General features: G+C 36.8%; 1 protein-coding gene across 6 annotated transcripts in view; it reads right to left on the bottom strand.

Moving 5' to 3' along the window:
* The window catches only part of LOC143039600 (uncharacterized), a 96,840-nt gene that overhangs the window by 5,877 nt on the left and 74,463 nt on the right, over window positions 1-16,500 (bottom strand). For 5 of the 6 annotated variants that reach the window (XM_076209848.1, XM_076209850.1, XM_076209849.1 and 2 more), the window contains 2 exons: window positions 15,363-15,473; window positions 14,916-15,008 (listed from right to left, as the gene is read on the bottom strand). In XM_076209848.1, the coding sequence (XP_076065963.1) occupies window positions 14,916-15,008; window positions 15,363-15,473 (204 nt within the window). Of the gene's footprint in view, window positions 1-1,855; window positions 1,935-14,915; window positions 15,009-15,362; window positions 15,474-16,500 lie in introns of all 6 variants that reach the window. The other variant, XR_012967654.1, reaches the window with a different exon arrangement.

Raw genomic sequence — 16,500 nt, 5'->3', positions numbered from 1 at the left:
TGCTTGTGGTGGTCCTGCAAGACAAAGTGAAGTGTCACAATTTCATAACTCATCACATTCCCTTTCCTATCTATCAGGAGGCAGTCTTGAGGAGCTGACACTGGTCTCTGGACTGGGTTCAAGATCTCTCTTCATTAACTTCACCTGTATTTCTTACACCTTTTCACACACACAGATCTGGCAATTGACGACTGCTCCCGATTCTGTTACCTTCAAGTTCAACCAGTAACATAAAACCAGTTCCACACCAATACAACATAAACAAGAATACAACATTTATTCATGGATAGAGCTGTGGGAGGGCCCATGAATTATTGCTAGCCACTGTGGGGCTTAACATTTTCCACTTTGTGAAACTTGAGCCAATCATTATTGCATGCCAAAAGACCTTTTCTCCTTATATGGGGAGTGACCAAGTCAAAGCATACACCCATTCCACACTCATCCATAAAACCTATTCATTGTCCCTCCCATCTTAGCTCATTGTGGATCAAGGGTCATCCCTTGCCCTAACACACTGTTCAGGTCAGGGGAATGCAGCAAGACACAGCACCTCCAAAGCAGGACCCAAGAGCCAAAACTGGTTTACTCCCCCCCCCCCAACCTCCTGCTTTATTACTTGGTGACCTCCCCTTTATCCACCTAGAAATATACAAACTAGACAAGAAGATATCCCTCCAAGTCATGTCCATTCCTTAGCCACCTACAACTGCTCTCCATTCACTCCTACCTTTTGCACTCTCTCTTCCTTGCTCAACAGACATTTTCCTTCCATCCAATGCTGCCTTCACCCCGTCCATCCACCTCATTCTCGGTCTTCCCTTGTAGTTCCCTCCATCCACTTCTGCTCTCCACACTCTTTTTGCTAGTCTTTCTTCACTCATTCTTTCCATATGCCCAAACCATCTCAGCATTTTTTTTTATCAACCCTATCTGCCAGCTTTCTTTCCATCCCTTCTCTCCACCTCACCTCCACATTTCTCACTCTATCCATCCTTGTAACCCCCACCATACTTCTTATACATTTCTCAAGTACATTTAGGCTTTTCCTTTCTGCCTTTTTCAAATTTCAAATATCTGGTCTATACAGTATAGTAGGCAGAATCACTTCTTTGTAGATTTCTCTTTGCATTTTCTTCCATATACTTGTCTCATGACACTTTTCATCCAATCAAGACATTTGCTTTATCATCTTACTTCACTTTTATCCCAAAATATTATTCACTATGGTCTCATTAAGATCTTACCTAATTTTTTTCTTTAACAACAAAATAAAATGTTTCAGGCCTGGTAATGAGGAATACTTTCAGAATTTATAATCATTAACTCCACAATGATCTGCATAAAAATTATTACTACATTCCCTTACTTCTTTCAAAGATGAACCATCTAATACAACATAAAAAATCTCCTGGAAAGAACAATATTTATCCAGCTTTTATTATGACTTACAGGAAATTTTCACACTGATACTTGCCCTTGTGAGTAACTTTAGTAATCACAATAGTCATATCAATGACACAGGTGAAATGAGTTAGTTTATTTCAATCGTAATTTCTTTTTCAATATAGTCCATGGGTTTGTAATAATCCTGAGACAAATTTACAAATCATTAGTCTTAACAGTGAATCTTTATTTAAACCTTAATTACAAGAAGAGGCATTTGTCCAGCTTATATCTTGCAGGCACAATATAGATCTTTCACAGCACAATCAAAAACTTCATTAGGAGCATAAATGTTAATTACGAAAGTGTAGAATTTCATCATCAATCTCAAAGTGCAAAAGCCACTCACATGTTGCTCAACTCAATCATTCTGGCATAAACATGGCTTGTTATGGCAAAAGCAACTCACCATGAACTATGAGGTTCTACTGTACACAAACATTGTAGTTCTTAACTGGTAGTTCTCCTACTTAGAGCCATCTAGTCTCCTGCAATACAAATATGTCTAACCTGTAACATCTTTACTCAGACAGTGTCCACAATGACCCAGGGATGGGAAAGTATAAGAAACAAATCCTGATTGGTAATCAGACATCTCATTTCCATGTGGGGGTCCATATTCAAGTGTTCAAAACCAGACTTTACCCCTTTCATGGAAAGAGGTACTTTTAACTCTATTGTGGATGCTGCCAGCTCTGTGATACCCCTTTATTAGGGTCGGGGATTAAACAATATCAATTCCTGTCATACCAAAGGGTACTTATTCACTCAACCCTTGATTTGGCACATTCAGGACTCTGGGTTTTTCAAAAATGTGAATCTGCCGAATTACAAGCACTGATATTTGTAATTTTGGAATAATAAAGAATCAGTGACATGTTTTCCGTAAGTAACAAGATACAGGTCTTCACTGGACATACTTCTGACATAATTTCATCATCATTTTGCCAATAGATTGTGAACAAGTTCTGTTATAATGATTTTGGTGTGCCACTGGCCCTTTGCCTGCTTTTAGTGTTTCCCCACCAATGCCTCATTTTGGTTTCTGTTATCTTTCATCGTGAGCCAGAAATACCCTTTCATAAGAGCACAAACTGTTCCAAACAATAAAGAGAGCAGAAAAAGTGTTACTATGGACATAATACTTGAAAGTTTTAAAAAGTTTCAATCACGGGCAATGTAGACTTCACACTGATGTTATGCTTAGACTTACCCTAACTATGATGACTTTTACAGTAAGTACACATGCCTCAGTTCCTTCCGTTTTTTAATTTGCAGTTGATAACTCGTGCTTTTATCCTTGGGGACAACATCACACCAAAGAAGTGGAGTCACAGGTGGTATAGGAGAGATTTAAAGAGAGTAGCAGAAAATCCTCCTTACAAGGGAATGGCTGACTTAAAGCAGACGACCACACCAGAGAAATCCACTCACCTGCCATCTCCCATCTCAGCAACTTAAGAGACGAAGGGTCACCCTGTCTCCTGCCACAAAATGCAGTAAGGCATATCTCACCCAGAGCCGGGTCTAACTGCTGAGGATGAATTAACCCCACCACTTCACTATGTGCCAACACCCCTCCTTATCTATTTAATTACATATCAACGAAGCAGATGCAGGGAACATCCCTTTTGGCTGCATCATCCATTCATCCAATGAATTTTTTTTCTTTTTTTTCACAAATTACTATCTCTTGCAGTCTCCTTTCCCAGCTGTAATGACATACCACATGCACCCAAAATCCTTTTCACCCCATTCATCCACCTTCTTAATTCTAGTTTCCATATTCTCTGCAAGCCACTCCTCATTTATTCCTTCCATATGACCAAACCAACTCAACACTGGTTAACTCTATCTAACGGCTCTCTACCAAAACCTGTTCTCTGTGTCACCTCCTTCAATATCTATTTACAGCCTGTTTACTCCAAGACTTTGTTCTATACTGTATCATTGATGCAATCACTCATAGATACAACCTTACTAAATAACTATTACTCATCACACTTTACACTCCTAGATAAATGCTTGCTGGCGAAGCGGGCTAGAGCATTACTATTTGCAATGGAGGTTGAGGTGATGACAGTTCAAACCCTGCCGCCAACAAGTTGTACTAAGGGCATGGTTCATTAAATTCCATGCTACAAAGTCCTCTGTAAGGGACACCATCCTAGCCTCCTGATAGGAGGGAGTTCACAACATTAAACTGAATGATCAATCAATCATTTACTCTGTAATTCACAACATCCATTCTTCCACTTTTCACAGTCCATCAACTTATCACCATCAACATTCCTGGTGCAAATGATTACTATACTTTTACCCACATTCTGTCATAAGTTTACACGCATATACTGAACTATGAAAGAAGATATACTCAACATTGGTCAAACATGGATTGGACTATTTCTTCTATGTTGCTCCACAAATCAGTGCAGCTGTATGGAAAATTGGATTTCTTGACATCCAGCAGACACCTGTTTTTTTCATATCTTTTGATTATTCTTCCATCCCACATTAAGAAGTCTTCTTTATTTATTAAGTCCACTCCTTTCATAGTTCTTAACACAGCATTTAAATCACCTTTCTTTTAAGGTTGGCAGTTCCCGTACATCTTATCTTTCTTTGCTAGGTTGGGAATCATTTTGGTTGTTGCTGCTGTTGTGTGTGTATTTACCTAGTTGTACCTTATGGGAAGGGGAGCTACACTCGTGGTGTCTCGTCTTTGTACCTCACCATATCTAATTTGCTCTTAAATTCGTGTATTGTTTTTGCACACACTATTGTTTTGTCTAGTATGTTTCATACCTACCACTCTGTGGAGAAAGCTGTTCTTTTTCAGGTCTCTTCTATAACTGTTCTTTTTTAACTTCCTTCCATGTCTTGTGTTTCTCTTATCCCAATTTAGTAAGTCTTCTCTATCAAGGACTTCTATAACTCTCATAATTCTGTTGATGGTCAACAAGTCACCTCTTTCTCTTCTTTGTTCCAGAGTTGGTGATTCTAGTTTTGACAATCTCTCTTCATATGACAGTTTTGATAGTGTTGGGGCCATATTCGTAGTTGCTCTCTGGATTCTCTCAATTTTCCTTCTATTCCTTTTAGTACTGACGACCATAGTGTCGCTGCTTACTCCAATTGGCCTTATCAGTGTAACTAATATTTTCTTTACCATTTCTTCATCCAAGTAAGTAAAAGCAACTTTTATTGATCTTAGCAAGTTATAGGTTTTGCCAACAATTTTGTTTATCTGTTTATAAGGGGACATATCCACAGTAGTATATGGTCACTCTTCGCAATTGATGTCTTGTATTCAATTTTGTTCACAATTTCAGGTTTTGACGTAAATAATATATCTAGTCTTGACAGTTATTTATTATTTCTAAATCTAGTGTTTTTTACCCACTGTGTCATTGTATGTTCTATAGTCATGTCAAGTAACACATTTCCCCATTGATCCTCTCCAACTTTGTCATCTCTTCCCAACAGATTTCTTTGCTGTTAAAATCTCCTGTAAGTACCACATGACTTCAATTCTTCAGTATCTCGTTTAATGAAAATCTCGTATCATCTAACATTTTAGAGTAATCTCCCTCCAAATCTCCCATTTTTGGGGACACATAAATTACTGCAAACTTTTTGCTTTTCATGTCACTATCTTCGACTCTTATTGTGATCATCTCCACCATGTTCTCTCCATGTAACTTTTGTCACATTTAAGTTTTTCTTATCCAGGAACATGACTCCTTGAACCTGTTTCTCTTCTCCATTTCTAAACCCGTGATTATATAATCCGTGTCCAACACTGGTAACAGTGGATCCCTTACTTTTGTCTCCACAATTACCATTATGTCTGGTTTTTCTTCTGATAGGTTCGTTTAATCCTGAGATTAATCCGTCTATATATTGGTATAATACATATACCAAAGGCCTTTTCCCCCTTCTGCATATTTACCCATTCTGTGCATTTCCTCTATTTCCTTTTCTATTTCCTGCTCTTCATCTTGTACTACTTTTAAATTTTTTCTTGCCAATTCTTTCTCTTCTTTATCTCTCAGGGACAAATTTAGGTTGTTTGTCCTTTAGACTGTATACTATTATACACTTCTTTTTTTTCCACTGTATCTCCTACTAAGTTTTCTTTTTCTTTAATTACCTTAATGACTGCATCTTCGGCATTCTCCTGCATTTGTTGAAATATTACTTTAAAAATTATCTTCTCTTTTTCTTGGTCTTTCTTCCATTCATTCCAAAGTTGTTGTAAATCGTCCTCTCCTATGTTTTTTCCAGTTTTTACAGTCATTATTTTTATCTGTTCATTTACCTCTTTCTTTATGGTCTCACTATTAGTGTTATCATTATTTTTCAACCTCTCATTTTCACGTTTTAACTCGGCCAGTTCTTTTTTTAGTGCACTTACCTCTTCTTTTATTTCAGTATTTACTTTTTTAAGTCACTCACTTCTTTGTTTATTTCTTGATTCGTCCTCCATAAATTGTTAGTCTCTTGCTTCCATGATTCGTTCATAAGTCTCATCTCCCTCTCTATGTCTATAATCCTACTAAGAAGTCTTTTTTCATACCCACTGAATCCAGAAAAATGCCCCTCATTGCTACAATCTAAAAGAAAACTTTTTGTACCCCAACGTGACCTGAAGCTCACATTATGCTTCAGTGTTGCACTGATAGATGGCTATGGGTACATGTTTATGTTATGATTCAATACTCCCCCACCATTGAGCTTCTCTGGCCTGTCATAATTTTTTCCATTTTGCTTCAATACTATTTACACTGTAATTTAACCATCTCAGGTATCCATGAGCACTCCCCTTCCCATTTAACACAACCTAGGTATCTTACTAATTTGACACTGTTGAGACATACCACTTTTAACATGTTTCTCGGGAGCTCAAATTTTATGTGTTGTTAGTCTGGAGGTTTGCTTGTATTTACCTAGTTGTATTTACCTAGTTGTATTTTACGGGAAGGGGAGCTATGCTCGTGGGGTCCCGTCTTCATATCTCATTTTATCTAAACTATTTTTAAATTCATGTATTGCTTTTGCACACACCACTTTCTCATCTAACTTGTTCCAACTGTCTATTGCTCTGTGAGGAAAGCTGTTCTTTTTCAAATCTCTTCTATAGTTGTCTTTTTTTATTTTCTTTCCGTGTCCTCTTGTATTTCTGTCATCCCATTTTATCAGATTCTCTCTATCAGTAATTTCTATGCCTTTCATGATTCTGTAAATAGCTATCAAATCTCCTCTCTCTCTTCTTTGCTCTAGTGTCTGTAGTTTAAGTTTTTGTAGTCTCTCTTCATATGATAGTTTTGAGAGTGTTGGTGCCAGTTTTGTAATTGCTCTTTGTATTCTTTCAAGTTTTTTTATACATTTTTTTGTACTTGGTGACCATATCGTTGCTGCATATTCCAATCTTGGTCTTATCAGGGTGATTAGGATTTTCCTCACCATTTCTTCATCCAGGTATGTAAATGCCACTTTGATTGTTCTTATTAAATTATAAGTTTCTCCAAAAATCTTATTTATATGTTTCTCAGGTGACATATTATTCATAACAATGACTCCTAGGTCCTTCTCATTTTCTACTCTTTTTATTCCTTCTTCTCCCAAATTATATGATCCTGTTATTCTGTTTTTGCTTTTTCCAAATTCCATTATACTACACTTTTTTGTATTGAACTCCATCTCCCACTTCCTACTCCATTCTTGTACTTTATTTAGATCTCTCTGTAGTGATTCACAATCTTCTTCAGTTTTCACTCTTTTCAGTAATTTTGCATCATCTGCAAAGAAGCTCATATAGCTTTCAATTCCTTCATCCATATCATTAATATATATAGCAAACATTATTGGGGCCAGAACTGTTCCCTGCGGGACACCACTTATTACTTCATTCCATTTTGAGTGCTGATCTCTTATCACTACTCTCATTTTTCTTTCTTGCAAAAAGTCTTCCATCCAATTTAGCAATTTACCTTGTATTCCTCCTTCATATTCTAATTTCTTAAGCAACTTCTTATGTGGTACTTTGTCAAAAGCTTTTTTTAGGTCTAGAAATGCACAATCAGCCCATCCATCTCTTTCTTGTATTATATCTATTAGCCTTGAATAGAAACATATTAAATTGGTGACGCATGATCGTCCTTGTCTGAATCCAAATTGCCTTGGATTTAGTACGTTGTTTTTTTCCAAGTATTTTACCCATCTACTTTTGATAATTCTTTCACATATTTTTGCTATTGTACTTGTTAGAGAGACTGGTCTATAGTTGGTAGGTTCTTCTTTATTTCCTCCTTTATATATAGGTACTATATTTGCTTTTTTCCAATCTTCTGGAACTTTTCCTTCTTTTAAGGAACTGCTTATTATGCTATGTATTTTGTCTGCCAGTTCATTCCTGCATTCTTTCAGAATCCAGTTTGCTATTTCATCTGGCCCATGCGATTTTCTGACATCAAAATTACCCAAGTGTGTCAATATTTCATTCTTTGTTACTTCTATTTCTTCCATAGGGGGGACTTTTTCCTTCCACTCAATCTCTTCAGGTTGTATATTTTCCCTTGTAAACACTGATTTAAAATGTTTGTTCATAATTTCTGCCATTTCCATTTCCTCAGTGTATTCAACTCCTCCTTGTCTTAATTTCTCCAAGTCTTGTTTGTTTTTCAGTTTATTTTTTACAAATCTGTAGAATAGTTTTGGTTGATCTTTACACTTTTCTATAACATCTTTTTCATATTTTCTTTTTTCCTCTCTGCACTTTTGTACATATTCATTTCTATAACCAGTATATATTTTCCATTTTTCAGGTCTTCTGTCTTTTATCCATCTGGTCCAGGCTTTGTCTCTTTTGTCTTTTAACTCCCTACAACTTTTGTTGTACCAGCATTTTACATATTCTTTTTCTTGTTTTTGTCTTGGGACATACTTTTCCACTCCTTTTTTGTAAATTTTTGTCAAAATATTCCATTTCTCTTCCACTGATGTTTCTTCTTTGTATATTTCTTCCCAGTTTTCTTGTTGGAAGAATTCTCTTATTTTATCAAAGTTTGTTTTTTCATACATCATTCTTCCTTTTCTATATTGTTCATTTCTTTTCATATATTTTTCTTCATTAAGTTCCAGTTCAATCAATATGTGGTCACTTTTACCTATTGGTGTTTTATATTCAATCTTGTCCACTATTCTAGGTTCAGATGTAATTATTAAGTCTAGCCTCGATGGTTCTTCTTCATTTCTATACCTAGTGTTCTCTTGTATCCATTGTGTCATTGAATGGTCAGTAATCATCTCAAGTAGAGCATTTCCCCATGAGTCATCACCACTCTTTACTGTCATTTCTTCCCAGCAGATTTCTTTGCAATTAAAGTCGCCCATCATAACTATTCTTCCTCCGTCTTCCATTACTTTAGTTAATGCTATCTTTGTGTCCTCTAACATACTTTTATGTTCACTCTCCTCCCATGAGGCTGTTTTCGGAGGCACATAATTGATCACAAATTTTCTGCTCTTCTTATCTCGGTCTTCCACTTCTATCATAATCATCTCTACTGTATTCTTTCCATATATGACACCTTTCACGTTTATATCCTTCTTAGTCAGGAACATAACTCCACCCCCTTGTTTTTTCTCTCTGTTTCTAATCCAATAATTGTATGTATCATGTCCTACACTGTTGGGTGGTAGTGGGCCTTTTAATTTTGTTTCTACAATTCCCATTATGTCCGGTTCTTTTTCTTTCAAATAATCATTCAGTTCATTCAATCCTGTTATCAATCCATCTATATTTGTGTAAGACACTCTTAGTTTTCTGCCACTTCCATTGTGTTCTCTGTTTCCCTTATGTTTTTCTTTAGTATGTCGAACTGCTTTATTTTCATGTTCACTACTCTCCAATAGAATCTCTCTTTCTCTGACTCCGTTCTTTCCTCGTTTTTTGCCTTAGCTTCAATTCTTTTCTGCTTTTCTGCCTCTCTTTCCTCCTTATTCATTTCTCTTTTTATCCATACCTTTTTATATTGATCATTTGTTGCTAGTTTCCCTGTCTTGGATAGAATTTTCTCTGCCGTTGTTTGTGACCTGAATTTAATCTTAATTGGTCTGGTCTTATCTGTACTATATTTTCCGAGTCTGAATTTTTCCTCAATTTCCTTTATAATTTCTGGTTCATCTTCCTGGACTAATTTTAATAAACTGCTTACTCTTTCATTTTCCTCCTTGATTCTTGCGGTTCTATCTGGGTTATGTTTCTCTTCCATTCCTAATATAATTATACATTTCTTTTTGTCAGCTAATTCTCTTACTATATTCTCCTTCTGTCTCATCACTTTAATAACTGAGTCTTCATTATGTTCTTTCAATTGCTGTTTGACTATGTCAGTGAATGAAACCTTATTCCCTTCTTGAGTTATTCTCCAATTTTTAGCTTCTGTAGCTATTTTCTCTCTGTTTTCATTACTATTCTTCTTCAATTTCTCATTCTCCTCCTTTACATTTCCTAACTGTCTTTTTAGGTCCTCTACTTCTTCAGTTAAGTTTCTGTTAGCCTTCTCTAGTTGTTCCAACCTTTCAATTCTCTGGAAAATGGAGTCTACATTACCTAACTTACGTTCCAAGTCCTCGATCACCTTATCAACTCTCTCCTCTAGTCTTATCAGTCGGGGGGGGGGTTGTGTCCCCCCCACCCTCTTTAAATCCCTGGAACATATTCTCGTCACTTTCTACTATATTGCTCCTCTCTATACTTCTAATCTTTACATTTTTATTTGCCATTTCGTCATCACTGAGCTGGTCCGGTGGTCGTTTCATGTTGACCTTACGCCCGTCTGCCTGGGCCAAGTCCTCCACATCCTCATTTCCTTCCATTTCCCCAGCAATCCCTCCCCTTCTCCTCTTTTCCTACTTACCTACTGCCCCACGAGCAATTTCCCCCCACCCTGCAAATACAAAAAGGTACTTCTCTTTGCGTTGGGATCCACAATCGGCACTTTTCTTCAGAACGTTCTTCAAGCCGTCCGTTCGTTGAAAGTGTATTTACCTAGTTGTATTTACCTAGTTGTATTTACGGGAAGGGGAGCTATGCTCGTGGGGTCCCGTCTTCATATCTCATTTTATCTAAACTATTTTTAAATTCATGTATTGTTTTTGCACACACCACTTTCTCATCTAACTTGTTCCAACTGTCTATTGCTCTGTGAGGAAAGCTGTTCTTTTTAAAATCTCTTCTATAGCTGTCTTTTTTTATTTTCTTTCCGTGTCCTCTTGTATTTCTGTCATCCCATTTTATCAGATTCTCTCTATCAGTAATTTCTATGCCTTTCATGATTCTGTAAATAGCTATCAAATCTCCTCTCTCTCTTCTTTGCTCTAGTGTCTGTAGTTTAAGTTTTTGTAGTCTCTCTTCATATGATAGTTTTGAGAGTGTTGGTGCCAGTTTTGTAATTGCTCTTTGTATTCTTTCAAGTTTTTTTATACATTTTTTTGTACTTGGTGACCATATCGTTGCTGCATATTCCAATCTTGGTCTTATCAGGGTGATTAGGATTTTCCTCACCATTTCTTCATCCAGGTATGTAAATGCCACTTTGATTGTTCTTATTAAATTATAAGTTTCTCCAAAAATCTTATTTATATGTTTCTCAGGTGACATATTATTCATAACAATGACTCCCAGGTCCTTCTCATTTTCTACTTTTTTTATTCCTTCTTTTCCCAAATTATATGATCCTGTTATTCTGTTTTTGCTTTTTCCAAATTCCATTATACTACACTTTTTTGTATTGAACTCCATCTCCCACTTCCTACTCCATTCTTGTACTTTATTTAGATCTCTCTGTAGTGATTCACAATCTTCTTCAGTTTTCACTCTTTTCAGTAATTTTGCATCATCTGCAAAGAAGCTCATATAGCTTTCAATTCCTTCATCCATATCATTAATATATATAGCAAACATTATTGGGGCCAGAACTGTTCCCTGCGGGACACCGCTTATTACTTCATTCCATTTTGAGTGCTGATCTCTTATCACTACTCGCATTTTTCTTTCTTGCAAAAAGTCTTCCATCCAATTTAGCAATTTACCTTGTATTCCTCCTTCATATTCTAATTTCTTAAGCAACTTCTTATGTGGTACTTTGTCAAAAGCTTTTTTTAGGTCTAGAAATGCACAATCAGCCCATCCATCTCTTTCTTGTATTATATCTATTAGCCTTGAATAGAAACATATTAAATTGGTGACGCATGATCGTCCTTGTCTGAATCCAAATTGTCTTGGATTTAGTACGTTGTTTTTTTCCAAGTATTTTACCCATCTACTTTTGATAATTCTTTCACATATTTTTGCTATTGTACTTGTTAGAGAGACTGGTCTATAGTTGGTAGGTTCTTCTTTATTTCCTCCTTTATATATAGGTACTATATTTGCTTTTTTCCAATCTTCTGGAACTTTTCCTTCTTTTAAGGAACTGCTTATTATGCTATGTATTTTGTCTGCCAGTTCATTCCTGCATTCTTTCAGAATCCAGTTTGCTATTTCATCTGGCCCATGCGATTTTCTGACATCAAAATTACCCAAGTGTGTCAATATTTCATTCTTTGTTACTTCTATTTCTTCCATAGGGGGGACTTTTTCCTTCCACTCAATCTCTTCAGGTTGTATATTTTCCCTTGTAAACACTGATTTAAAATGTTTGTTCATAATTTCTGCCATTTCCATTTCCTCAGTGTATTCAACTCCTCCTTGTCTTAATTTCTCCAAGTCTTGTTTGTTTTTCAGTTTATTTTTTACAAATCTGTAGAATAGTTTTGGTTGATCTTTACACTTTTCTATAACATCTTTTTCATATTTTCTTTTTTCCTCTCTGCACTTTTGTACATATTCATTTCTATAACCAGTATATATTTTCCATTTTTCAGGTCTTCTGTCTTTTATCCATCTGGTCCAGGCTTTGTCTCTTTTGTCTTTTAACTCCCTACAACTTTTGTTGTACCAGCATTTTACATATTCTTTTTCTTGTTTTTGTCTTGGGACATACTTTTCCACTCCTTTTTTGTAAATTTTTGTCAAAATATTCCATTTCTCTTCCACTGATGTTTCTTCTTTGTATATTTCTTCCCAGTTTTCTTGTTGGAAGAATTCTCTTATTTTATCAAAGTTTGTTTTTTCATACATCATTCTTCCTTTTCTATATTGTTCATTTCTTTTCATATATTTTTCTTCATTAAGTTCCAGTTCAATCAATATGTGGTCACTTTTACCTATTGGTGTTTTATATTCAATCTTGTCCACTATTCTAGGTTCAGATGTAATTATTAAGTCTAGCCTCGATGGTTCTTCTTCATTTCTATACCTAGTGTTCTCTTGTATCCATTGTGTCATTGAATGGTCAGTAATCATCTCAAGTAGAGCATTTCCCCATGAGTCATCACCACTCTTTACTGTCATTTCTTCCCAGCAGATTTCTTTGCAATTAAAGTCGCCCATCATAACTATTCTTCCTCCGTCTTCCATTACTTTAGTTAATGCTATCTTTGTGTCCTCTAACATACTTTTATGTTCACTCTCCTCCCATGAGGCTGTTTTCGGAGGCACATAATTGATCACAAATTTTCTGCTCTTCTTATCTCGGTCTTCCACTTCTATCATAATCATCTCTACTGTATTCTTTCCATATATGACACCTTTCACGTTTATATCCTTCTTAGTCAGGAACATAACTCCACCCCCTTGTTTTTTCTCTCTGTTTCTAATCCAATAATTGTATGTATCATGTCCTACACTGTTGGGTGGTAGTGGGCCTTTTAATTTTGTTTCTACAATTCCCATTATGTCCGGTTCTTTTTCTTTCAAATAATCATTCAGTTCATTCAATCCTGTTATCAATCCATCTATATTTGTGTAAGACACTCTTAGTTTTCTGCCACTTCCATTGTGTTCTCTGTTTCCCTTATGTTTTTCTTTAGTATGTCGAACTGCTTTATTTTCATGTTCACTACTCTCCAATAGAATCTCTCTTTCTCTGACTCCGTTCTTTCCTCGTTTTTTGCCTTAGCTTCAATTCTTTTCTGCTTTTCTGCCTCTCTTTCCTCCTTATTCATTTCTCTTTTTATCCATACCTTTTTATATTGATCATTTGTTGCTAGTTTCCCTGTCTTGGATAGAATTTTCTCTGCCGTTGTTTGTGACCTGAATTTAATCTTAATTGGTCTGGTCTTATCTGTACTATATTTTCCGAGTCTGAATTTTTCCTCAATTTCCTTTATAATTTCTGGTTCATCTTCCTGGACTAATTTTAATAAACTGCTTACTCTTTCATTTTCCTCCTTGATTCTTGCGGTTCTATCTGGGTTATGTTTCTCTTCCATTCCTAATATAATTATACATTTCTTTTTGTCAGCTAATTCTCTTACTATATTCTCCTTCTGTCTCATCACTTTAATAACTGAGTCTTCATTATGTTCTTTCAATTGCTGTTTGACTATGTCAGTGAATGAAACCTTATTCCCTTCTTGAGTTATTCTCCAATTTTTAGCTTCTGTAGCTATTTTCTCTCTGTTTTCATTACTATTCTTCTTCAATTTCTCATTCTCCTCCTTTACATTTCCTAACTGTCTTTTTAGGTCCTCTACTTCTTCAGTTAAGTTTCTGTTAGCCTTCTCTAGTTGTTCCAACCTTTCAATTCTCTGGAAAATGGAGTCTACATTACCTAACTTACGTTCCAAGTCCTCGATCACCTTATCAACTCTCTCCTCTAGTCTTATCAGTCGGGGGGGGGGTTGTGTACCCCACCCTCTTTAAATCCCTGTATTCTCGTCACTTTCTACTATATTGCTCCTCTCTATACTTCTAATCTTTACATTTTTATTTGCCATTTCGTCATCACTGAGCTGGTGTTCGTTGAAAGTGTGTGAGTGTGTGTGCGTGTTTGTTTCATGAACCATGTTACTAACTGCTACATAATGTCAGAAGCAACTAATATATTGTTACCTTAAATGTTGTGGGGGGGGAAAAAAAAAAAAAAATCGGTAGTGCAGTGAAAGGAGAAACATAACTTTCCAAAACTGCAGAGAACCACTGGACTTATTTCTTTGTGATGATGTGGTTTAACATCACAAACTCCCCCCCATCAGAAGGCTAGGACGGTACCCCTCAATGAGGGCTTTGTAGCATGGAATTTAATGAACCATGCCCTTGGTTCAACTTCGCTGGTGGCAGAATTCGAACCGCCATCCCCTTGACCTTCGCCGCAAGTAACGATGCCCTAATCCTATTTGCATGTACTGCAGTGAAAGAATGGACTGTACTTGTTTGCACTGCAGCAGAAGGTACACCATTTGCTTATACTGGGAGAAAATGGTGCACATATCTTGATGGACATCTTTTCACATTCATGAGATGCTGTTTACCTGTAATAAAATCTGCCTATAATCAAACATTTGGAACTGGGAGTTACCTGTTGCTTAGAGGCCAAAGTAACAACTGAAGGTTGAGAAGGGGCAACGACTGAGGATACCACTTCAGAAGGTGCTGCTCCCACCACACTAGCCTGGGAATAAACAGTCTTTAAATTTGCTGTAAAACACATATTCACTGCACTGGCATATTTCAAATCCTTCTGGATAATTCTAAATTATTCTATTTAACTACAGTGAGGACTTCAGAGTAAAGGGAATCAATGTTTCTTGAAATCCCTTTCAGTCCAGTGTGTACACCTTAGTTAAGTAAAATTGGAAGGGGCTAATGAGAATAATATAGAAGGAAATGCCAGTAAATTTTGGCAATTCAATGTGAGGATCTAAATGACGAATAATACATTTCTACAAGCATGAATAAATGTGTGTATTTAGAAAAAAGAGAGCGAGAGAGAGAGGATATATATATATACATGCACATGACATACCTGTGGGGATGGTAAAGCCACCTGAACAGTTTGCTGAGCAGCAGAAGATGCAGTCGTGTTGGCCCCTCCTGCAGTTCCCCGCTGCATGGAAGTGAACAGCCCACCTTGTACCTACAAAGAGACAATGTTTACTGTCAATTAAATTTTTATGACATGGGAGGTAACCAAAGTCAAAAGGTATAATTCCACTTCCATCCCTTTCATTCCCACCCATTCCACTCCCATTCACCACCCATCCCTCCCTCTCTCTTTTCTTGGGTCCTCTTGGACCATTACCCTGGGTCAGAAGCAATGCAAGAAGACACAGCAAGGCATATTCATTTAATTGGTGACCCCCCCTCTCCATCCCCTCGTGCAGAGAAAGAGAAGACAGGGAGAAATCCCTTTGGGCAGCATCAAAATATCATTCACATATAACCACTCCCGAAACCCCCCATCCCCAACCCTTCCATGCATCATAACCTCATCCATAGGCAACCATTCTCCACTCACCCCTATCTTCTGTCTTTTCCCTTCCTTCCTCAACAGACATCTCCTTCTGTCTCAACACCCCTTTCACCCCATCCATCCATCTCATCCTTAGTTACCCTATCCTGTTCACTCTGTCCACCTTTGCCTTCCACACTTCTTTTACTACTTTTTCATCTCTTATTTTTTCCATATGTTCAAACCATCCTAATACTCTTTCATCAACCCTATCTCCCAACTCCTTTTCCAACCCCGCTCTGCTCCTCACCTTGTTTCTCACTCTATCCAGCCTAGTAACCCCTACCATACTCCTCAGACATTTCATCTCAAACACATTTAAACTCTTCCTCTCTTATGCTCCATGTTTCTGCCCCCATAAAGTGCTGTCAGCAAAACCACCCTTCAAACAATCTCCTCTTAGTATCCATTCCCAAATGTTTATTTCTCATTACACTTTTTAATCCACCAAGGCATTTACTTGCTTCTCTCAATCTACATTCTACCTCCACCTCCACTCTTCCCTTTCCCACCATATACAATCCCAAATATCTAAAGCTATCCACTTCCTGCAATCCCTCTCCCTTAATACTCGCTTCCAATTTGCTACCATCCCCTTGTACATCTCATCACCTTACTTTTACTCACATTTGCTTTCAATTTCCTCCATTCA

The sequence above is a fragment of the Oratosquilla oratoria genome, chromosome 26 (genome assembly GCF_046742065.1).
Source record: "Oratosquilla oratoria isolate Oo_2021 chromosome 26, ASM4674206v1, whole genome shotgun sequence".
In the NCBI taxonomy this organism is placed as follows: domain Eukaryota; kingdom Metazoa; phylum Arthropoda; class Malacostraca; order Stomatopoda; family Squillidae; genus Oratosquilla; species Oratosquilla oratoria.
The sequence above is the reverse complement of the archived record's forward strand: the minus strand, read 5'-3'. Positions and strand labels throughout refer to the sequence as shown.